The sequence below is a fragment of the Prionailurus bengalensis genome, chromosome C1 (genome assembly GCF_016509475.1).
Source record: "Prionailurus bengalensis isolate Pbe53 chromosome C1, Fcat_Pben_1.1_paternal_pri, whole genome shotgun sequence".
In the NCBI taxonomy this organism is placed as follows: domain Eukaryota; kingdom Metazoa; phylum Chordata; class Mammalia; order Carnivora; family Felidae; genus Prionailurus; species Prionailurus bengalensis.
In genome coordinates, this window is record NC_057345.1 from 98,300,965 (window position 1) to 98,325,303 (window position 24,339).

At 40.1% G+C, this 24,339-nt stretch overlaps 1 protein-coding gene across 2 annotated transcripts in view; it reads right to left on the bottom strand.

The window, feature by feature from the left end:
• DENND2C (DENN domain containing 2C) overlaps window positions 1–24,339 on the bottom strand; it is a 91,067-nt gene that overhangs the window by 20,669 nt on the left and 46,059 nt on the right. For both annotated transcript variants that reach the window (XM_043575910.1, XM_043575909.1), the window contains exons 2-9: window positions 20,257–21,268; window positions 19,597–19,733; window positions 18,885–18,997; window positions 18,070–18,240; window positions 13,177–13,273; window positions 7,825–7,869; window positions 5,132–5,319; window positions 1,512–1,621 (exon numbers count right to left, since the gene is read on the bottom strand). In XM_043575910.1, the coding sequence (XP_043431845.1) occupies window positions 1,512–1,621; window positions 5,132–5,319; window positions 7,825–7,869; window positions 13,177–13,273; window positions 18,070–18,240; window positions 18,885–18,997; window positions 19,597–19,733; window positions 20,257–21,077 (1,682 nt within the window). In that variant the 5' untranslated portion in view covers window positions 21,078–21,268. The remainder of the gene's footprint in view (window positions 1–1,511; window positions 1,622–5,131; window positions 5,320–7,824; window positions 7,870–13,176; window positions 13,274–18,069; window positions 18,241–18,884; window positions 18,998–19,596; window positions 19,734–20,256; window positions 21,269–24,339) is intronic.

The window sequence follows — 24,339 nt, forward strand, 5'->3', positions numbered from 1 at the left end:
CTATTTTCCTTTTAGTGAATATCTGATAGAGTCTAACATTTAGGAAAGGTATTTTTCCCTTCCAAATTCTTCTATTTAGTTCCGAGAGGTCCTATGGAACAGTGATTGGCAAAGGGTTATATCCTTAACTATAAAAGTTGCTAGGAAAATTATCAGCTCCTCACCGGAAACATAAGCAAAAGATTTGCAGAGAGGGGCACCTGGGTGACTCAGTTAAACCTCAGACTTCAGATCAGGTCGTGATCTCACAGTTCGTGAGTTCGAGCCCCACATCGGGCTCTCTGCTGTCAGCATAGAGCCCGCTTCAGATCCTCTTTCCCCCTCTTTCTCTACCCACCCCCACTCTTGAGTGCTCTCTCTCTCTCTCTCAAAAAAACATTTAAAAAAAAGATCTGCATAGTTTATAAAAAGAAGACCAAGAAAGAAATTCATTAATAATCAAAGAAATCCAAATTTGAGCAGTGAATACATACATCTATATATGGCCAAAAACAAAGATTGAAAGGGAATATGCCAACATATTTAGTTATTATCTCTGAGTGCCAGAATGCCAGTGACTTATAACTTCCGCTTTTTATTTATTCCTCTGTATTTCCCAAATATTCCAGAAAAAAAAAAACCCATATAACTCATTGGGCAGAAAAGCCAGCTATGGAGCGGCCAGGCCATTATGAAAGAAGCTGCTTGTGCAGTTAGCAGTGCACCTGACAGCTTAAGACCATCAGGATTGATGGTTCAGAGAGGAGAGTGGCCATCAGGCCAAACTGGTTAGGCGAGACAGCAGCTCAGACTGGAGGCAAGGTGAGGCAGAAAGGCAGAGCAGCTACTTAGGCAACAGCCGAGGCTTTCCTCCAGCAGGTTATCTGCATGTGACACGGTTCCAGAATCATGCTTTTCGGCCTAAATAGCACGGTCAATAATTACAGTTCTGAACTGAGCAGTTATCTACTTACAAGCAGGATTCAGGGAGGATAACTGTTTATTAATTGAACACAGTTCCCTCAAGATACCAGGAAGAAATTCCTTATCTTCCCTTCTCAATAATGCTCACACCTCCCAATCTGGATCCTCCCTTTGTACAAGTTTCGCAGGGGAACGTACAATCTGGGCTGTGGCTTCCGTCAACTTGAAGGAGAAACAAGGTGCAGACACCACTGTTTTACCTCCTAAGTAGGGTCCCTAAGCCCAAGTCCTTTTTCCTTTTCTGTCCACTTGGTGGCATTTCTGATTGTATATAAAACAGAACTCCCCCCCCCCCCCCACCCAGAACTGGCCAACTGCAGAGCTTCTCAAACTCGTTTTCCCTTTGACACTGAAACTATTCCATGTTTTTCTTTTTTGAACTCACATAGGAAATGTTCTAATTCTGTTTCTTCCTTTCCTCCCACTGCATCCTTGACCTGCTACAGTGTCCACATAGCTTTCACTGCTGGCTCTACCCATTTCTCAAATATCCTGATTCTATTTTTGCAGTTCCAAAAATGAGAAATCAGATTAAGGAACCCATTTACCTCTTGAGTTCTGAGGTTGGCACCCAGTCTTTTGAGTCAGGAAAACAAAACTTGGGGATAACTTTGAGCCTCTCTTCAGTGTCTTTGGACTGCTTAAAGCCATGATCACCCTGAAAAATGGAACATTTATAGGTGACTAATATTCTACGTAAGCAGAGACTATATATACAAAACAGCCTGGTCATGGGAAAAGAGGTCTCTGATAAGCCTAAGTAGTCATCTCAGCACAGTGTTGTGTTGTTTCACATGACAGGAAGGCCAAGGCCAGTAATCACTGAAGATACACTGAGAACACGGTTACTAAGAATAAAGAATCCTATTTTGACATAGAAATGGTTACTTGTGGAGATCCTATAATCTGATGTAAGAGGAGTGACTGAAAATAGTTTCTAGTCTAGAGGTAGAATCGTAATTCAGGATTCACATACTAGTGGAAACCCAATATTTTAATAAATCATGGGACATAAAATAAAAACCTATTCTATAGCACACTGATAGCAAAAGCCCAGTTAGTGCCAGACACTCTCTGATCAATAGTCAAAGGTGTTTTGAATGTTATTTAGAAAAGATACTATTTTGGGGCGCCTGGGTGGCTCAGTCGGTTAAGTGTCCGACTTCGGCTCAGGTCATGATCTCACGGTTCGTGAGTTCGAGTCCCGCGTCGGGCTCTGTGCTGACAGCTCGGAGCCTGGAGCCTGCTTCCGATTCTGTGTCTCCCTCTCTCTCTGACCCTCCCCCCATTCATGCTCTGTCTCTCTCTGTCTCAAAAATAAATAAACGTTAAAAAATTAAAAAAAAAAGAAAAGATACTATTTTTAGAATCTATCCCATATATAATCATTTCCTTTAGCATATAATCTTTGCTAACTAATTACTAGTCTGCAACTTCCTGTGAAATTTTAGCGTGGAAGGCCTTTGTGTGCAAGTCTGGTATCATACTTAAAAGAACAATCTAAATTTAGTTAAACCAAAAGACATTTAAAAATTAGTATGGAAACAAGCAGAAAATAAGTCTATTATAGCCATAGTACCCTCATGTAACTAATACAAATTATTCCTTTAATTTAATTTCTGAAACAAAACATGCAGCCATTCTGAGTCACCTAGACATTCATTTAGCTCTTCAGAAACGGAAAAGCATTCTAACAAAAGTTCAGTTGTCTCACCTTCTATTATTTTTACATTGTTAAATGACTCGGAATTGTCTTCATTTAGGGTTTTCCACACGCAATCAAGAGAGACTTGGTCAGCTCTCTCCCTCAACTTATGGGAGCCTAATGCACAAGGATGCTAAGTAATTTGCTTAGAAACATCCCTGAATCCCTGCCAGACTCAGCTGGGTCCTTATCTGGCTCTGAGCCCGTTAATTCAGGCTTTGTTGAAAAACAATGTTCAACCTCGAGATTTCTGCAAAGGTAAGACTGATTGAAAAATCGGAAAAAAAAAATTAAGCTTCTCTTTATGGGAAATTGGACTCTTCAAGACTATCTGCATTACATCATTTTAGACTTCCATGGTTCAGTGTTGTGACACTGTGGCTCTCAGGCTACACTGAAGAATTTTATAAGAAATTAAACAGTTTCAGGGGCGCTTGGGTGGCGCAGTCGGTTAAGTGTCCGACTTCAGCCAGGTCACGATCTTTCGGTCCGTGAGTTCGAGCCCCGCGTCAGGCTCTGGGCTGATGGCTCGGAGCCTGGAGCCTGCTTCCGATTCTGTGTCTCCCTCTCTCTCTGCCCCTCCCCCGTTCATGCTCTGTCTCTCTCTGTCCCAAAAATAAATAAAAAACGTTAAAAAAAATTTTTTTTTAAATAAAAAAAGAAATTAAACAGTTTTGTTTACAGTAGGAATGTGGTTGAGCACTTTTTTTTAAGGTTATTTTTTTCTGAGAGAGAGAGAGAGAAAGAGAGAGAAAGAGAGCAAGGGGAGGAGGGGCGGAGAAAGAGAGGGAGAGAGGGAATCCCAAGCAGGTTCCGCACTGCCAGTGCAGAGCCCAATGCGAGGCTCAAACCCACGAATCACGAGATCATGACCTGAGCCAAAGTTAAACGCTTAACCAACTGAGGCACCCAGGTGCCCTAGCACTTTTTTTTTTTTCTAATGAGAATTTATGCAGGAAATGTCTCTTAGATTCCATTCCAGTACAGTTGTGCTCCCCTAGCTTTTTTTGGTGAAACACGTAAGTCGGGGTTTAAATCTCAAGTTCCTAAAGCATCTGAGCAGATAACTTAAATAAGAGACATGGTCCAAGTATTAAGATGGAGAGTGAGGAGATTCCCTATTTAAAGGGATCACGCCTTACCAAGGCTCATTACATAATTTGCAAAGCACAGCTGCAAGATGAAACTGTGGACCCGTTAGGGGCGCCTGGGTGGCGCAGTCGGTTAGGCGTCTGACTTCAGCCAGGTCACGATCTCGAGGTCCGGGAGTTCGAGCCCCGAGTCAGGCTCTGGGCTGATGGCTCAGAGCCTGGAGCCTGTTTCCGATTCTGTGTCTCCCTCTCTCTCTGCCCCTCCCCCGTTCATGCTCTGTCTCTCTCTGTCCCAAAAATAAATAAACGTTGAAAAAAAAAAAACAACAACTGTGGACCCGTTGTTCAAAAAGCAGGAAAAATTAAATACAAAATAAACTATAAAACTTTTTGTTTTCTTCTGTGGTTTCTCTCTCAACCTACAGTGTGGGGTTTCTGTTTGCTTTTTAATGTTATGCCCTCTCAGGCATAAGACAGAGAAAATCAAATAATATTTGTTAATAATAGCCACCATGTATGAAGTGCTTACTATGTGCCAGGAACTGTGTTAAGCACTTTAAATACATTATCTTATTAAACCCTCACTAATAATGGATAACATTCTATAGTGCTGCCTGTATGCTAGACACTATTCTAAGTGCTTTATACAGCTCATTTAATCCTCACTGCAACTCAATGGGATAGACATTATTATGATTACCTCCATTTTACAAATGAAGAAACCAAGGCACAGAGCAGTTAAGTAACTGCTCAAAGTCACAGTGCTAATTAGTGGCAGGTGCAGAGAGTTGGCTTAGAGTCCATGCTCTAAACTGCTACCCTGTTCTGTCGTATTTACTGTTCCCCTCTTCAAGAATGAGAAAACTGAGGGGTGCCTGGGTGGCTCAGTCGGTTGAGCGTCCGACTTCGGCTCAGGTCATGATCTCACGGTCTGTGAGTTTGAGCCCCGCGTCAGACTCTGTGCTGACAGCTCAGAGCCTGGAGCCTGCTTCAGATTCTGTGTCTCCCCCTCTCTCTGCCCCTCCCCCGCTCATGCTCTGTCTCTCTGTCAAAAATAAACATTAAAAAAAAAAAGAATGAGAAAACTGAGGTTTTGCAACTTGCTAAAGGGCACTTAGTAAACAGCAGAGCAAAAAAATAAATAAATAAATAAAACAAACAATTTGGATAATAAGTTTTTGCCCTTGTTTGCAGCTCAGGCCAGACGTGAGATGTCACCAGAGTCACTTACCAGATCCTACAAAAGGTACAGTGTTAGTAAAAGCTGCTTGAGATCACAATAGAAAGAAGAGCGGAGATAAAACACAGAGATACGAGAACACTCCTGGACGCCTCTTGGTCTCCCTACCAAGTCAAGGTACCAAGTACCTACCTTGCCAGGGAACTGCTGTATGACCTGGGGAATGTAGCTTATTTCTGATGGCTTCTTCTGGAGGGACACCACCACAAAAAGTTCAAAGAGCTGCTGCTCCTGTAATTCAATAAGATCCCTCTCTAAGGTCTGGTAGTGAGGATTCCTCTTGGAAGACTGCTGGAGCTGGGCTAAGCGCTTGTGGCGGTCTGCAATGAAATCAGGGAGCACTGATTTTCCTTTGTAGCCCCATCTTCCCTCCAGCGCCCAGAGGTCATGACCCATATGGACTAATCTTCACCCAGTCATTGCTGACGGAGTGCTGACTAACCGACGTCTGCCACACAGCCCTGCGAGGGCTATGACATACTTGGGGAACAAGTACAGAGTCTCACAAGCGCCCAGGAGCCCGCGGTGTCCCAACCGATACTCTAGGTGCGTCCCAACACATATTCTGTGCTCTCCCATCTTCCGCAGCGTAACACCAGGATACGTGGAAAACGTCAGGTGAAAGCACTGGCCTGACAACAGATGCCACTGGCTGGTGATGAAATTATGAAGCGGGGTTTGTGAGTAAACGACTGAGAAAGAATTCTTGAGACGTTTTTGGTGCAAAAATGAGGTTTTATTATAGCATGGGCACAGGACCCATGGGCAGAAAGAGCTGCACTGGGGTTGTGAGGAGAGACTGATTATATACTTTTGAGTGTGTGGAGGGAGGGGGGATAGAGAATGAAGCGAGTTTCTAAGGAATTTCCGGATGCTAAAGGCAGGGTCTTCCAGGACCCTGAAGATATAACTATTGTCAAGACAAGGTTGCTTTTAGGGTTTTTTTTTTTTTAAGTTTTTTAAAAGTTTATTTATTAATTTTGAGGGAAGGGGAGCAGAGAGAGAGAGAGGGAGAGAGAGAATCCCAAGCAGGCTCCACACTGCCAGCCCGAAGCCCAATGTGCAGCTCGAACTCACAAACTGTGAGATCATGACCACAGCCAAAATCAAGAGTCAGACGCTTAACCAACTGAACCACCCAGGTGCCTCTACTTTTAGTTTTTAATAAAACATAGACATTAAGGCAGGAAGGCAGCCATGAATTCCTTGAGGAAGGCCACGTTCTGCATATTTCAGGTGTCTATCAGTAGGCTGCAGGCTGTAAGGAAATTTACTTTAAGCTGCATTTCTCTTGCCTTTGTTTCCCTCATCATTGGGACCATGAAATCACGTGTGTGTGTGTGTGTGTGTGTGTGTGTGTGTGTGTGTGTACACGCTGGGGGGAAGATCTGATAAAAGAACAGAGTCCTACAGAGGCTAAGTACACAAAAAGATGAGTTTGATAAAATTAAAATAAATATCCTCACATTAAAGAAACTGCCTTTTACCCTTCTCTCCTTGGCATATATTACTGACAACGGACACATGCTTACATCAATATATGGTGTTAAATCCAAGAGGGGAAAAATGAACCAAAAGAAGACACCTATTAATAGACTATTTCTCAAAAGAATGAAATTATGGAAGCATACTACTTAAATATGAGAAATTCCACTCAAAACTGGGTAGCATTTATCCTTTATTCTCATTTATCTCCAAACTGTGGACAATTTGGGGTGGTCTCCTGTAGAGGAAATGCAGAACTTGCAGAAGAAATAGTCTAAGTGGCCCAGAGAGTTGATGATGTGTTATTCTGAGCCACGATCAAAAGACGCAGCCTCTAATTGTTTGCTTCTCTTTTGAGATGTGACACATTCTGCCCCCAAAGAAGTTACACCACAGATCAAATATTAAGAACACTTCAAAATTCATCTCGAAATGGCTCCCCCGAACTATCCAGTACATTTAGTGCTCTAGGCAAAGCTCAGTTCAAATCAAGAAAATTTTACGTCCTGTTTCTCAGCAGCAACGGCATTAGCTCTGTCATCCTTACACATCCAGGCTGAACTTGATGATGACTTAAGTTTCACCTTAGTAAGGCTCCAGAATCAAACACCTGAAGCAATCAGGCCAACGGAGAGAGCACATGACTATTAATCATAAGACCCGAGTATCAGACTCGGAACTGCCCTACACTCAGCTTTGACAATTCATGTCTCTGACTGTCTCCATGCCTCGATATGTCAGTCAGTGAAACAGGAACTATATAATTTGCTATGAAAATCCATTACGTGAAGGATACAGAGACCATGATATGTCTGAACACATACAGTCAAAAAATGTATGGCAGATTCTATGTGCTAGCAGAAAGCAAACGGCACAATAATTTGTAATATAAGTAAATGTCTGTAAATGAGAGATGGATCGATATTTCCTATCTCAGTATCAGAGATGTCAAAGTTAAATAAGTACACTTGAGTGATTATGAAAAATTAGATATTTAATGGTATGTATTTGTCTCAGAGGATGATTCACATACTCTGTTTTGGCTGCTGGGAAACTCCTGCACCTATGTCTGAACATGCAGTTTCGCTGCTCCCCTAAGAACACTCCGTCTTAAGAGCCGTACTGTTTGCCTCATTCCACCACGGGAGGTTTTTAACGCTGTCGAACATCTAACAGTGTACTGCTTAGTCCCCCAAATTTCAGCAGGTCTTATCATAAAAATATCACCCACTAAATAAAGCTGAATGTGGGAAAAACATGCTCAATCCCAAAGGCAGGTGCTACTCCACCCATGACCATGATCATCACGAGAAAGGGAGCAGCCCCACTGACTCACTCACTCTTTGGCAGATACTCCGCATCACTTTCGTTCCCACTGGTTTCACCTGAAAAGAGAGAAAGAGTTTCTATTTGTCTTGTCCGACAGTAGGGAGTCCATGGGGATGAGAACAGTGCAAAAGTCTCCATGGGCCGGGAGCCCTGGAATCAGGGGTAATAAGGACGCTGAGCCGTTCTCCAGACCACCTGGTTACAACGGGGTAGGGCAGTCACAAAAGAAAACAGCCGCTCACGACCAGGGGGCAACTAATCTACTCTAGCTCCTTCCCACACCCCACCTCCCTCCTCAGCTCCCATCTCATCCCTGATTCTAAGAAGTCTGGCTCAGAATAGATTCTATTGCTACATTCATGTCCTTGTCCTTATATTCCCAAACAAGATATCAAAGGTAGACACCAACCTGGCTAAATAAAAACCTCAACACAGAACTAACCATGAATTCAGAGTAAAAAGAACATGTGGGGCTCAGAGGGATAACCACATAAATTTACGGAGAAACATCTGAGCTACTTTATGGTGCTTCTAAGCTACTTCCAGGCCAAATTCAGCATTCCTTTACTCCGAATTCTTACAGTGCTCAGTCTGCTTTGAACTGCTCTTATTTTCCCCAGATTGTAAGTACCTTGGTTATAAGAAGCTATGCTTTTACAAGGGGGTATTTTGCACCACAGTGCTAGACACATGGCCAATTTACACACATACACACACACACACACACACACACTTATACACAGAGCTTTCTGAACAAGTGAATGAAAAATTTCTAGATTACGTCTGAAAAGTTAAAGCATAATTTAAAAGTGCACAGACAGGGAAAAATCTTTCTGTAACCTGCTTTCCTTTCCCTTTTCTTTCTTTCCAGACACTTCCAGAGGTTACTAAGGGGTGTGTGATGCTAAGTACACAAATAGGACTTTCTGTAGCAAGAAAAACAAGGCTAGGAGTCATAAATGAAAAAAATATAAGCTTGATGATATAAAAATGGAAATTTCTCCCTAATAAAAATTACTAAATTCAAAAGGTGAATGATAAACTGGGAAAATAACTGTAATACACATTGCAGACACAAGGATAAATGTCTTCATACTCAAATAGCTGTTACAAATGAATTAGAAAAATTATAGCACAACAGAAAAAGGAATAAAGGGTAGGAATAGGCAATCTATACAAAAAGATTTATAACTTTCTATAAGCACGACATGACAACTGTCCAAATTTAAAATTAAAGAAATGTAAATTAAAATAATAAATAAGCTACAGTATTCAACCGTGCCATGGGAAAAAATAAAAAACTTTAATAAAACACAGTATTAGTAAAGATTATGTGAAAAAGTCATTTTCAAATGCTGTCCGTAGAAATATAAGCAGTTATTATAATCTGTGGGGCAATTTGGCAGAAGTCATAAAAATTTTACATGTACATATTTTTTGGTTAAGTCCAATGCTAGGTACTGATTCTATAGCTGTATTCTTACCAATATACAAAGTTATATACAAAAAGATATATAATGCAGCATTGTTTGCAGAGCAAAACAATATATATACACACAGAACTTCAATATCCATAGGTTAAATAAAGTGTGAAACAACCAAAATGTCTATTATGTGTTGATACTAAAAGAGCTCTGAGATATATTAATTTTTTTTTATTTAAAGCAAGATATACAAAGTCTGAATGGTATAAAAAACTATTTGGATAGGGGCGCCTGGGTGGCTCAGTCAGTTGAGTGTCCGACTTTGGCTCAGATCATGACCTCGCAATTTGTGGGTTTGAGCCCCGCACTGGGCTCTGTGCTGACAGCTTGGATCCAGGAGCCTGCTTCGGATTCTGTGACTCCCTCCCCCACGAGCACTCTCTCTTTCTCTCAAAATTAAATAAACATTTAAAAAATAAATAAACAACACACTTGAATTATTCACTCCTCTTTAAAAAAAAACTATTTGGGTAGAAAAAACTATTTGCATGTGCATAAAATTTTCTGGGAGTAGTAGGAGGTTTGGGAAACCTTGGGTTTTCATTTTTTTCTCATTCTACATTATTTTAATATTTGCTGTGCTCATTTAAATTTTATGATAAAGAATAAGAGAATGTTAAAAAATGTTGCTTCCTCATAAGACATGTAACAGAAAAAGTACCTATTTAAATACTGTGTACTGTATAGGTTTTGGGGGTTTGAATTTTTTTTTAAGTAGGCTCCATACCCAAACATGGGGCTTGAACTCACCACCCTGAGATCAAGAGTTGCATGCTCTACTGATTGAGCCTATCAGGCACCCCCTTTTTCTTTTACTAAAAAAAAACTTTTTTAGGGGCACCTGGGTGGCTCAGTTGGTTGAGTGTCTGACTTTCGATCTTGGCTTGGGTCATGATCAGGCGCTGTCAGTGCAGAACCTGCTTGGAATCCTCTCTCCCTCTCTCTCTCTGCCCCTCCCCCACTCACATGCCTGTGCTCTCTCTCTCTGAAAATAAATAAATAAACTTAAAATATTTTTAAAAATTAATTTATTTGTAGTAGGCTCCATGCTCAATGCGGGGCTTGAACTCATGGCCAATAGTCCCATGCTCTTGTATACATTTCAGGTGTGCAATATAGCCATTTGACAAGTGCATACATTATGCTGTGCTCACTGCAAGTGTAGCTACCATCTTATAGGCTTTAAACTTCAAATTAACCACCATGATAGAAAGCACACTGGAGCTATGACGTATTACTCAGCATGAAGGAACAAACACCGTGAGCTCCTGAGTCCTGTTTGTGTCCTTAGCATCAGGCACTTCTTAGGGGCCTATCAAGTGTCTGGAAAGAAAGAAATGAAAGGGGAAAGGAAGGAAGAGACCCTACAAAAGCTCATTTAGGTGGCTTTCCTCTATTCACATCTGTAGGTTTTGATGATCCGTGTTCCAAGAAACTGAATGATGGTTAAGGGGCTTGCTTACAAGCCAATAGGAAAATCTATTTAGAATCTACAGGGATCAAAAAAGAAATAGGTTGTCCGTTTTTTACACGTGACTTCAACACACAAAATTATAATGACAGAACTGAAGAAGGGCAATAAATCATTTTGTAACAACTGATAACTAAAAGTTAAGAAATGTTTAGGTTGGAACAGATTCAGTAAAACCTAGCATGTACTGACAGAGTAGGTAAATACAATTATCTGGTTCTACCAGTCATTGTTGATCTACAGACAAAAGCTTAAGGAGGAAAACAAAATCTGAAAATGTTAACTGTGGAGCCAAGAGATCCTCAGGCATGAGACAACTTCCTCAGGCCCACAGGAGGAGTTGGTTACAGAGGCTGGGTAAATGCATATTTTCTTTGAGCCTTGCAAAAGAAAAACACACTTGTGGGGAAGAGTTACAATTTAGGGATTGTTGTAAGTTCACAATTCATTCTGTCGAGTTTTTTTCAATAACGATACAGAGAAAAAAAGACTTGGCTTTTCAAAACTTATCTTAGAGCCAAATTTACTGAAATGTTCCTAATCCATAAGGCATAAGACATACAAATAAAGTAAGAGATCAGTAAGAACCTACTTAGTGCAGCATAAGCATCGAGAATGTAGCTGCCAGTAGACTGCTATTAATTTAGGAAAATGGTAATGTTTCATAAGAATTTGTCTTGGCCCCAGTGTCTTGAAATCTTACATAATTTGCAATTTACAATTTATTTCCTTATCTAGAAACAGTTGACAATAATGTCTGCCACAAAGGCTATTTAGAAGATTAATGATAATGAGTCTAAAAGGGTCCAGAATAGGGGCGCCTGGGTGGCGCAGTCGGTTAAGCGTCCGACTTCAGCCAGGTCACGATCTCGCAGTCCGTGAGTTCGAGCCCCGCGTCAGGCTCTGGGCTGATGGCTCAGAGCTTGGAGCCTGTTTCCGATTCTGTGTCTCCCTCTCTCTCTGCCCCTCCCCCGTTCATGCTCTGTCTCTCTCTGTCCCAAAAATAAATAAACGTTGAAAAAATAAATAAATAAAAAAAATAAAAGGGTCCAGAATAATAGCTGGCACGAGTTTTCATCTTCTGTACCTAGTTCTGAAATATACACATAAAAAGCCGTTGACAATATCCTTGTTGAGGAGAAAAAAAAAAAACCACATGGAGAAATCATTAAACTGCTAAAAATCAAGATTTATGAGAAAAATGGCGAGTAACTGTTGGTGACAGAAAAGGGTAGGACTTCATGGTACCATGCTCCTTTCTGCAAACCGACACTTCCTCCACTGGCTCAGCTTCTTCTTCTGTAAAATAAGGACAGTCCCTGCGTCCTAGTGTTGTCATATGTTACACATGAGATAAAGTATGTAGAAAATCTATTACTTCATTCGGTAAGTGGTTCCTATTAGCAGCAATAACCAAAATGATTTCTTCTGCGGCAGAGAAGATTAGAACATGTTTTGATCTCTGCTTTTGAAAATATGGAAACTTGTATCTAAAATGGTGACTAGTTGATTTTAGAGTAAGAAGAAAGAGGCTCAAATTGGAGCAGGGAGGATTTTATTTTCAGATAGTAATTGTTGGAATGCAGAACAGATTTTCAAGGGAAATTAAGAAATTTCTGTCTTTGGACGTCGGCAAAAATAGGAAACATTCTTCTCTGGTTATGACTTGGCTGTTGTTTCTCGCTTGACAAAAACTGCTAAATTCTGCATGTTCTTTGTCAGAAAACCAAGTTAAGAATCTTGCATGAGGCTCAGAAAATTCTAATAATTCACTATGGATGTTCGGAGTTTCTTAATTAAGACAATGTAAGGTTTGGGTCTCCTGGGTGGCTCGGTTGGTTAAATGTCCAACTGCAGCTCAGGTCATGATCTCACCACTTGTGAGTCCGAGCCCCGCGTCAGGCTCTGTGCTGACAGCTCAGAGCCTGGAGCCTGCCTTGGATTCTTTATCTCCCTCTCTCTCTGCCCTTTCCCTGCTCACTCTGTCTCTCTCAAAAATAAAAAAACATTAATTTTTTTTTTTAAAAAGACAATGTAGGTTTTATCTAGGCATCTGAAGGATGAAACTACTACTGAACTTAGTAGATGACTACCAGTTCTGTGCCACATACCTGTGGTCTCTATATACCTAATATTCTCGGTTCTACTGAGAGTCTAACTGAAAGAGTCTATACTGAAAGAGACTATAAATCAAAGTAGGATTATAAAATAATGCAATCTGCCTATGAAAATTAGTCTCATTGGCAGGGATTTGAGGAAGAATAAGAAATAATCCCTTATCTTAAAGAAGTTATATTTAAGTGGGATAGATAGGAAAGTAAACCAAGAATTATAATTTACATAAATGTTAAGTTATATGACTCTCCCCTCAAATGCTGGTAGCTCTGGACAGCTGCAACAATTCTTACCTTTTGAGGGAGGTACGTCTTTTCCAGTGTATGGGTGTAACTTTACCCTCTTTTTCCCTCTCTTAGACTCAAATACATCAGCAATTTTCAATACGAGCTGAAAAAAGACCAACAAAGCACAAGTTAAAACTAACACCAGACACTTGGGTGGCTCATTTGGTTAAACGTCCCACTTTGGCTCAGGTCTTGATCTTTCAGTTTGTGAGTTCAAGCCCCACATCGGGCTCAGTGCGGACAGCACGGAGCCTGCCTCGAATCCTCTGCTTCCCTCTCTCTCTGCCCCTCCCACGCTCACGCACTCTCCCTCTCTCTCAAAAATAAATAAACATTAAAAAAATTTTTTAAATAATAAAAATTTTATTTTTAAGTAATCTCTATGCCTAACTTGGGGCTTGAGCTTACAACCTCAAGATCAAGAGTCACATGCTCCACTGATGGAGCCAGCCGGGTACCTCCCTTTTTTTTTTTTTAAGATTCAACACCAAGTTTTCATATTAATTTACTAATGATTTTCACTCAAAGATCCTTTTTAAAAGTAAAAACGTTGACATTTTTTCAATTTTTTTTTTTTATTTTTTTTTTCCAACGTTTTTATTTATTTTTGGGACAGAGAGAGACAGAGCATGAACGGGGGAGGGGCAGAGAGAGAGGGAGACACAGAATCGGAAACAGGCTCCAGGCTCTGAGCCATCAGCCCAGAGCCTGACGCGGGGCTTGAACTCATGGACCGCGAGATCGTGACCTGGCTGAAGTCGGACGCTTAACCGACTGCGCCACCCAGGCGCCCTGACATTTTTTCAATTTTGAATCTAAACTGATCTTTAGTAATATGATACGTTGTTCTAATAGAAAATCCATATAACATGGGTAGAGAAGGAGGAAAGGCTATCTTCTTTCCAGAAGGACCCAGCACAGGCTCTTAGAGAGATTCCTTGTCACTCCACACCACAACATGCAAGAAACCTGCCTATTGCACTCTGTTTTTTTTAAAATTCATTCATTTATTTAATTTTTTAAATGTTTATTTATTATTGAGAGACAGAGAGAGACGGAGCATGAGCACAGGAGGGGCAGAGAGAGGCGGAGACACAGAATCCGAAGCAGGCTCCAGGCTCTGAGCTGTCAGCACAGAGCCCAATGCGGGGCTGGAACTCAGAAACTGTGAGATCATGATCTGAGCCAAAGTTGGACGTTTAACCAACTGAGCCACCCAGGTGTCCCATGCACTCTCTTTGTTGACCAAGCCTTTCCTATCACCCAGAGTAAGAAGCAGAATACTCCTTCCACTTGGAAGGTGGGGTAAGGCTCAGTTATTTCTGTTCCCAGGAATTCTTCACAAAAAGATAATCACGCTGACAACGCTTTTGTTAAAGCAAACACTCTTCGCTACTGGGAGCACTAATATTACAATTTATTTTACAAGTGTCATAAAAATAGGAGGCTCTCAAATGTGCTTTAGGATGAAAACCAGGTTCCGTTTAAAAAACATTACTCAGAATTTTTTTCTTTGCTGCTGGGAGGTGTGTGTGAAAGAGACAGATAGACACCGACAAACACAGACACACATACACAGAGTAGGGTTCAAAAAGGAAAGATGGGGTTCCTGGGTGGCTCAGTCAGTTGAGTGTCTGACTCTTGATTTTGGCTCAGGTCATGATCCCAGGGCCTGGGATTGAGTTGGATTCTTTCTCTCCTTCTGCCCCTCTCCCCAACTTGTGCATACGTGTTATATCTCTCTCTCTCTAAAATAAAAAACTTTTAAAAAGGAGGAAATATGTGTCAACAATACTCAAGTAAAAAAATATTTCAGGGGCGCCTGGGTGGCTCAGTTGTTTGGGTGTCCAACTTCGGCTCAGGTCATGATCTCACGGTTCGTGAGTTCAAGCCCCGCATCGGGCTCTGTGCTGACAGCTCAGAGCCTGGAGCCTGCTTCGGATTTTGTGTCTCCCTCTCTCTCTGTTCCTCCCCCGCTTGCACTCTGTGTCTCTCTCTCTCAAAAATAAATAAAGATTTAAAAAAATTTTTTTTTAATTTTTTTTAAAAAGAGGAAAAAATCAAGCTGATGAACAGCAACTTTTTAAAAAAATTTTTTATGTTTTTATTTATTTTTGAGAGACAGAACATGAGTGGGGGAAGGGCAGAGAGAGAGGAAGACACAGAATCTGAAGCAGGCTCCAGGCTAGCACAGAGCCCAATGCAGGGCTTGAACTCACAAACCGTGAGGTCATGGACCTGAGTCAAAGTCAGACACTTAGCCTAAGACTGAGCCACCCAGGCACCCCAGTGAACAGCCACTTTTGAAAGGAGGAATTGGGAGGCCTGGCTGGCTCAGTCAGAGCATGCGGCTCTTTATCTTGGGGTTGTGAATTTGAGTCCCACATTGGGTGAAGAGATTGCTTAAATAAACAAACTTAAAAAAATAAAAAGAGGAATTCATTAGTTTTCCATGTTTATTTCTCTTTCTTCTTAAAATTCCAAGCTTTTTCTTAATTATTAATCCTGATTTAATATATTTAATGCCTCAAATTACAACTGTTAGGAACATAAGAGCCAACAAAGTTTGAGAAGAATGTTCTTGTTTTCTCTTTTGTCCTTGTTTCTCCAGCAATCCTGGCAATCCATAGGCAGTGAATCAGTCCAGCACAAGAAAAATAACATGTGAGAAACATGTGCTTCCAATATGCAGATTATTCCCACATTTTGGATGCGTTTGTTCTTTTAAAGACTTTTGTAGCTGCCATTCAAGTGAAAAATTACCAGTGTTCTTAAATATTACCATTGTAAAAAAACAAGAGAATCCAACATAAAAAGGTATTGTTAGGGGGCTATAAGGAAAGACATATGAAAGTAAACATGTATTTTGGGGACATAATGAACAAAAATAGTATAATTATTAATGAGCATCTGAAAATTATACTCAAAAGTAGACTCAAATATTATAAAGGAAAGGAACTATCTGTTCTAGAAAACTATGAGATAAAGTAACAAAATTGAAATTTTGGTTATGAGTTAGGAAGAGTTACCTTGCGGTTGTAGGAAATGTTGTAGAATATTCCTCCTAAGGAATGGTAGAAACCATATTGCTATACACACTTGACGCGACAATATGAGACATTAGGAAATCTATTGTAGCAAACAATCCCACACAGGCTTTCACAGGAGGGAAAGAGAGGAAGGGTGGGGAACAGGCATATGGACTAGATCAGTGATTTTCAAACTATGAAACCAGTTTCCTTTCCAGGGATAGCTCTAGTCATCAAAGGGGAAGTAAATGAAAACTGCTTTCCTGATGGAATGTTGTTGCTGAAGATACCGAGAAGTCAAAATCTGATTTGCAAGTAGAACATCCTAATAGGATTTAATCCAAGGAGGGTCGCAGTAGAAATGCTAACAGCTTGTTCCTGCCTGACTGTCAAGAGTAAGAGTTCATGGTCATATTTTCCCACCTCACTTCTGAAAAAGACCACTGGGGAAAAATTAGAAAAGGAAAGTTGGATAATATCACCTATAATCAGAAAGAGAATAAGCTTTGAGTACTTGGGGGATCCACGTTACCTAAAATACTGAGGCACGAAATAAAAGAACTGCAAATTTCCTTCAATCTCATTAAAATCTACAATCTATTATTCCCAAATATTTTGTTAATGTCATTCCAAGGACAATATCTTAAATGCAGTTCCTTCTGTGTCTGTATTCTCACCCCTGTGAACACATGATCTGTTGTCTCCGGGCATGTGGGAGGCTGCCTTGTTGTGCCAGCATGATATATCAGAGGACTACTGTAGAATGCCCAGCAACTCTTTAAACATCTGATTTTACATATTCTTCACCATACACAGGAGATTAAACAGCTGAGGATTTTTTGGTTTCACTGACAGAGATCTGTTTAGTGCTTTTTTAAAACTGTGTGTCTTTAACTCTTCACATATTAAGGAGGGAAGGGCAGGAAATAGATCAGAAGAATTAAAGTATTGTGGAACAGAATATTTCCCAAGGAACCAATCAGCAGTTACTAAACCAAGAAACAGCTGTGACTTTTGTTTAATGTTAAAATCAGGTGCAAAAATTGTGTGCTAAATGGATACATATTGCTAATTCAGATGGGATTAAGGAAGACTATTTAAATGATCTGCTCTTTTTTTTCATTTCTACATAGTTACCCTGAAAACATTCTGAATTACAGAAGAACCAAGTAACATAAACATTTTAAAATGTTGTCATGCAGTTTCTGAAGTGTCCCTCCTTAAAAAAAATATATCTGTCTTAAAAAACATGTATCTGTCTACAAATAATCCCAGTTTCTTCATTTTGGTTCTAATAGCTAATATTTGGTTCTAATAGTCAACATAATTTAGATTTATTGCCTTTTCCCCCTTGAGAGAGATATCAGTTATTTAATGTAATCGCTAATAATTTCTATTCCCAAGAGTCAAATTTCCTTTCTCTTCCCGCTGAATGGAAATTTTTGCCCCAAATTAAAGGTACATATTTTGTTATTACTGAAAATGTGTAAACTCAGGCACAAAACAGTTCCCTTCAGCAATTATATATATGAGTGAGAATAACCACACTGAAGCCAGCATCGTAGAATGTCCTCTTATAGGAGATTCTAGTGCTTCCTTGACACAGGCAGCTGATTTTAATGAGAGCTAAGGTAAATGAAGTGAACCCTCCATCTAAAATCAATTTTCCAAATCCATAGAGAAACCCTGGCAAAAGCCACTCACGCATTTTTCTTTCATGAGCAAAAACCTAAAATTTAAGGCCGCTTTCCAAATCTTCTCATCCCAATAGATCAGTTCTAACCTAGGATTTGTTCCAGTCTAAAGTTTATTTATTCTCATTTATGGAAATGAAGTAAGGGTCAAAGAATTAAAGTACTGGAGTCCCTACCCTTGGAAGATTTTTCCTTTTCCTGTTTGCAACTTCTCCAGCTCGGAAAAGCTTCCATTCCGTTAAAGTGACAGGCAAAGTGGTATCCTTTGTGAGCTTTGAGCGTAAAAAAGCTTGGGAGGTCTTCAGTTCCATAGTCTTCCGGTGCAGGAACTGAGGTTTGGGAGGAAGCTAAAACAGGAGAAGATGTACCAGTAAGGGTAAGATCATTTAGGTAATGCCTATGTTCTCAAGGCCAAGTTATTTCAGAAAAAGATTTATCTTGTCTTTAAAGTCATCTCAATTGAGGATACCATAATTCCTTTTTTGACCATTTGTAAAGACATTCCTCAGGCTTCTAATCCCAAGTTCTACTACAAGGTAATCAAATTTCCAGAAAACAACCGCTCAGAGTCCTCATTAACTCAGGCAGCCTTTGCCTGCAGGGGTGACAAATGCCTTCAGGGATGAGACAGGTAATTTAGGCCACAGACTGTCGTGAGACTAAGGGGGAGCTGTGGTTAACTACACTGGAACGAAAAGCTCATGGCTTGTTTAAAGGTGTTCATATTCTAATTTTTCTGAACTGCTAGTAAATGAACAAAAAAACTCCCCCCAAACCAAAGCACACAAAAAGCTGTGTGCTGCCCAAACCCCCCCCCCCCCCCAAAGAACAAAAAATCCACCACTACCAACAAAACCCATATTTCAGAACCTCTTCATCTTGGCCCTAGTTAAACCATTTTAATCTTTTTGTGGAGATCATAAACAAGATTCTTATGTTTTCTTATATTAATTATATTTAATGTTTTCTTACACTAATTCTTTGGTCATACCTTTGGTGCTCTGAAAGCACTTTTAGGGGGCGGTAGTTTCCAGGCCGAAGGGGATCTCCACATGGGCAAAGGCTGTATTGGAATATCTTCATATGGATTTTCTTTGGAAGGATCTTAAAAAATAATGGGAAAAAAAGTTTAGAGAAACATAGTTAAATGGAAACAAAGTGACTACAGCTAGGAAAAGAAATAAAGAACTGACTGAATACGTTCAGCTTCGTATTCTATATTGCTATAGGGATGTAGGTCTCAAAATCAATGGCACTTTAAGTTTATAGACCACTCAGGCATCTAACCGAGCTAAAAGCATTCTCAAAATACTATACCTAAACATCTACTTCTGAACTGAGCAGTCCACTAAACTAACTGTAAAAACCATTCAAGAACAAAAGAATTTATATGACTAAAGTTACCGTATTAAAAAGAAATATCTAGCGGCACCTGGGTAGCTTGGTTGGTTGAGTGTCTGACTCTTGATTTCAGCTCAGGTCACGATCCCAGGATTGTGAGGTCAAGCCCTGTGCCGGGCTTTGCACTGGGCGTGAGGACTGCTTAATATTCTTTTTCTCTCTCCCTCTCCCCGCCCCCCGGCCCCGGCCCTCTCCCCAACAAGATATGTATGGTTATAAAACAAAATACCATCCTATAGTTAAGAGCTCCACCACCAAATACATACTCATTAAATTTAATTGCAAAGTTTGTGGACACATACATATGATATCCTCATAGATATTGTCCTCAGACTGCGTATAATAAAGTGCTGAGCCAGAATTTCTTCCAAGTTCTTCATGAATCTTCTGTGAGTTCCGATTTCGAAAGTGCTGAATATCCTCAAATTCAAAGGATTTCCTTAAGAAAGGAGATATGTTTTAAAGTTATATGTTTTAAAACTCTAGTATTCTTTAAATTGGTATGATAGTGAGACATCTATAAGTAAAGGACTTGCATGCAAAATTACAAAGGTGCTTTATCAGATACTTGAGAATAATAAACTAGGCTGGTACCCTATAGGCATGCACCATGAGAAAATTGGAGGCTTTTGGCTAATTACATTCTTGTTCTTTATCGTGTACCTTTATTAAGTTAACCCACTAGTGAAAAGTGAAGCCAAAGCCAGCATGCCCCAAATGAAGCAGAAGAGAATATACTTACATCCCTACACATTCTTAAAAATATAAAACTCAAGTCTTTCTGATGCTCTTGGGTCCATACACTGTCTTACATATTACCTATACTTCTATTTCCTTTTGTAGGTACTTTCCCCTCGGGTCAATCAACATCTGTAGAATCAACCTAGGCCTCTAACCCATGCAGGGAAGTAGTTCCGTAAGGACAATGCTTAGAAATCATCACCTAGCAAATAAAAACATACCTTTTAGATCTCCCTCTGATTTGTCTGCCATATTTCTTTGGTTCGGGTTCCTGAGAAGAGGCCAAAGAAGACTCTGCACAAGAATTATTTTCACAGTATTTTCTGTCACAGTTTCTTTCTTTACATGGCACAACACCAGACTCAGATAAATATCTGAACGTCCTACGAGGCTTGGGCAAAGGATTTATAGAAGGTCCACATTCCTGTCCCTCGGGTTCAGAGTAAATATTTTCTAAGCTCTTGGTTATTCCGTATGAACTATCCGGAACTTGGAAATTCAGTTCTTTTTCTGAAGAGTCACAATGTTCTAAAGCCAAATTGAAGACTTTATCTGGGGGAAGTGCCTCTATTTTCTTCCACAGTATCTGTGAGGTATAGAAATTTCCTGGAGGTAAGGAAGTCTCTGCATCCAAAACGTCTTTCCAGCTTTCAATCTGTTTGACCTGAGAACATACCCAACTGGATTCTGATTCATTTCTAAATGGGTGTGTACGATCATCTTCATGTTTCTCACTTTCACCCTCAGTTTGGTCCTGGCTTTTGGCATCTGCATTGATATCTAGACCGACATTTTGAGAGTTGGCTGCATCCAACTTTTTGCTCTTTCCCTCAGCAACAGGATTTTTCTCAAGAATCTCTTGATGACAGTTATTATACCTCACTCCAAAGTCCTTTGGATGCCACCTTTCTGGGTTAGATATACCATTCGTTCTTCCTTCCCACTGAGAAATTTTTTGTTTGATATTTTTGCAGTGGCTTCTTGACAGGGTCTGAAGAGCAGAACGAGAAAAACCGGCATCCATGTTCCCAGTTGGGTGCATGACAAAGTGTGAATTCTACTGAGGTTCCATCATAAGTAACCGTGAAATACTGTATTCTTTATCCTGTCAGTTAGAATCCAAGCAATTCTAGTATTTTCCTTTCATGTTTAACTTGGAAGTCTCTTTTTAAAAAGAAGGATTTTAATCACTGGTCCTTGTTGAAAATGGCTACAACTTTATCTTGAATGTTCCTATTAAAATGAGACAAGAATATGTTAACACAGTTTTAGAATTTCCTAATTTAAAGACTACTAAAACACTGCCTCTATCTATCCCTAAATAATTCATTTACATTGCACATGCAAAAATGTGCCTGTCATCCATTAAGTAATTCAACTCCATAAAGGCATTCCTAAGATGGTGATATAATACAGAGAAAATATTAACTTGTGATATTTCTCAAATTATCAGCTTTAATGTTCTGCCTTATTTAATTTCCTAAAGTTAGGTAGACTGAGGTTTTATACGAGATTACACGTAGTAGTATACAATGTTAAAATCCATTCTTTTTTTTTTTCATTTTTTTGACATTTTATTTATTTTTGAGAGGTGGAGAGAGACAGAGCACAAACAGGGGAGGGGCAGAGAGAGAGGGAGACACAGAATCCGAAGCAGGCTCCAGGTTCTGAGCTGTCAGCACAGAACCCGACGTGGGGTTTGAACTCGTGAACCGCGAGATCATGACCTGAGCTGAAGTCTGATGCTCAACCAACTGAGCCACCCAGGCGCCCCTAAAATCAATTCTTCATGGGACCTTCTCTTAAGGAAACAAAGACCAGCAGAGTATTAAAAAAAGTGCACACACACTGAAATACATCTCGAATAACTAAAAGGTTTATGTATGCATCCAGAGGAAGAGCCAGTTAGTCTGGAAGCACGTGAATACCTGATTTCTTCCCCTTGTCCTACGTTGGGGACAACACTAGCCCTCGTTTCACATCCTCTTATGTCGGCTTTACTATTAGCAGCACAGGACTCTGTCTGCACAGTGCTAAAGACCATCCAATGTGCCATTAACTATTAGTTGCTTTAAAATATAATAACCTATTTCGTCACTGACTGAACTTTCCACATCTCTGCCACCACACCCTTGGCCCAAATTGGCAAAAATACTTACAGCCACTGACACACTCCTTCCTTTCACATACAGGCTTCACTCATTTAGGCTCATAAATGTTTCCTCAAATGTAAAATGTGGCACAGAACTTTTCTTATCAAGTGAGCAAAGACCTGATCTCAAGTCAGACTATACTGGTTATAAATAGTAGCTGATTCAAAACTTCCTGAGGCAGGGGTCATCCTTCCTTGAGCTTTGTCTGTGGGGCCTTGATTAACAGGCAGGAAAATATCTTGGCCCAGTTCTGTCAGTGCAGCTGACAGTTCACACACACAATTTCTTCCAGGCAGGGCAGCTGCTCATCAGGACTTCTATCAACTTCCATTTAAACCATTCCTACAAGTTTCTAGGAAAACCAGCTTTGCCAGCAAATAACCTTTGATGAGGATCCAATGCAGGAAAATTCTACATAACCTTAAGAAATTGAACTAATGTGAGTGGGAAGAAAAAAACTCCAAAACCCCGAAATACCAAAGCTGTTGCTGCAGAACTCTCTCTCTCTCTCTCTCTCTTTTTTTTTTTTTTTGCTGCTGCCACCACAGCTCCCAGCCCCTGCTGTGTGTGACCATCTGGCACCCAGGCCCAGAACTCTCAGTAAAAGACTAACGCATACAATTTGAAGGTCCAGTCAGTTACTGCTCATTGCTAAAACTGAAAATCCTTTTGTTGCTTCTGATGTTTACAGAGGATTCCTAAGGGTTTTAGGGTGTCCTTGAGTCTTGGGTTTTCTTCACTATAGACAAGATGGGAGTACAGTTGATCCTTGACGGAGGTCGGGATGAGCTTCTGCAGAGTTGAAAATCTGCGTCTAACTTTTGACTCCCCCCCCAAAAGCAGCCTCCAGTTGGCAGGAAGCCTTAATGATAACATAAACAGCTGATTAATACATATTTTGTATGTTCTATGTATTGTATACTGTATTCTTACAATAAACAGAGAGAGAAGAAAATTCTAAGAAAATTTAAGAAGAAAAATATACTTACAGTACTGTACTGTATTTATAGAAAAATATCCACCTATAAGTGAATTATAACACACACAATTCAAACCTGTGTCGTTCAAGGCTCAACAGTATTTTTCTCTCTCCTAGGAGCCCAGTAGAGGTTGTCAGCAATCCTTGTTAATGTTTTCTTTACTTTTCCTTTGTTAATACGTGAATGTATGTAACGCAGGAATGTATGTAATGTATGAATGGGTCAAACTGGGAAGAAAGATGAAATCTGCTAAAGCTAACAAAAAAAATTTTTTTTAGGGCTAAAGAAATTTTTAACTTGAAAATTGCTAGCAACAAATGCTGACTTTATGAGATTCACACACAAATATGAATGATGTGCACTGATAGTGTTTCAGTGGCAATGGAGTAGCGGAGCAACATGGGACACTCCTAACATAAGCAGGAATTATAAACATTTTTAAATGTTTATTATTTATTTTTGAGAGACAGACAGACAGACACAGCATGAGCAGGGGAGGGGCAGAGAGAGAGGGAAACACAGAATCCGAGGCAGGCTCCAGGCTCCGAGCTGTCAGCACAGAGCCCAACGTGGGGCTTGAACCCACAAACCCTGAGATCACGACCTGAGCTGAAGTCAGATGCTTAACCAACTGAGCCACCCAGGCGCCCCAGGAGGAATTATAAAGAGAAATGCTACTTGCTTCTAAATGTATGTATTAATACACTGTAGCTTTCAAAAAGTGGACAAAATATTTCAAAAACAAAAATGTTTTAATGCATTCTAGATGGCTGCCTATATAGATAGTATAGAGAATCTGTCTTTATATCTGATTTCATAGTTCCAAGTTTTGACAGATCAAACTCTTTACAATGTGGCTTCCCTGTTCTTAGATATAAGCTATATACACGTTCTGTTTTTGTCCCATCCAAAAAATAAGAATCGCTCACTAAGCCAAGAATTGCCTCAGTTGTTTTCCTATAGGCATCTCATGTCTAACTTTAACCTAATTAAATTCGGAGCCACCTTGCACCTCAGCACCTCCTTCATGTGGCTCCGTGTGATCCTTTATACCCCACACCCACCTCCCCAGTTTCTTGTGTTGACTTCCACTATCATGGACACTCTAAGCCCTAAATGGGGGCCCAGTTTTCAAGTCCTAGATCTCTCCACAGTTTCATCTTCAGAAAAC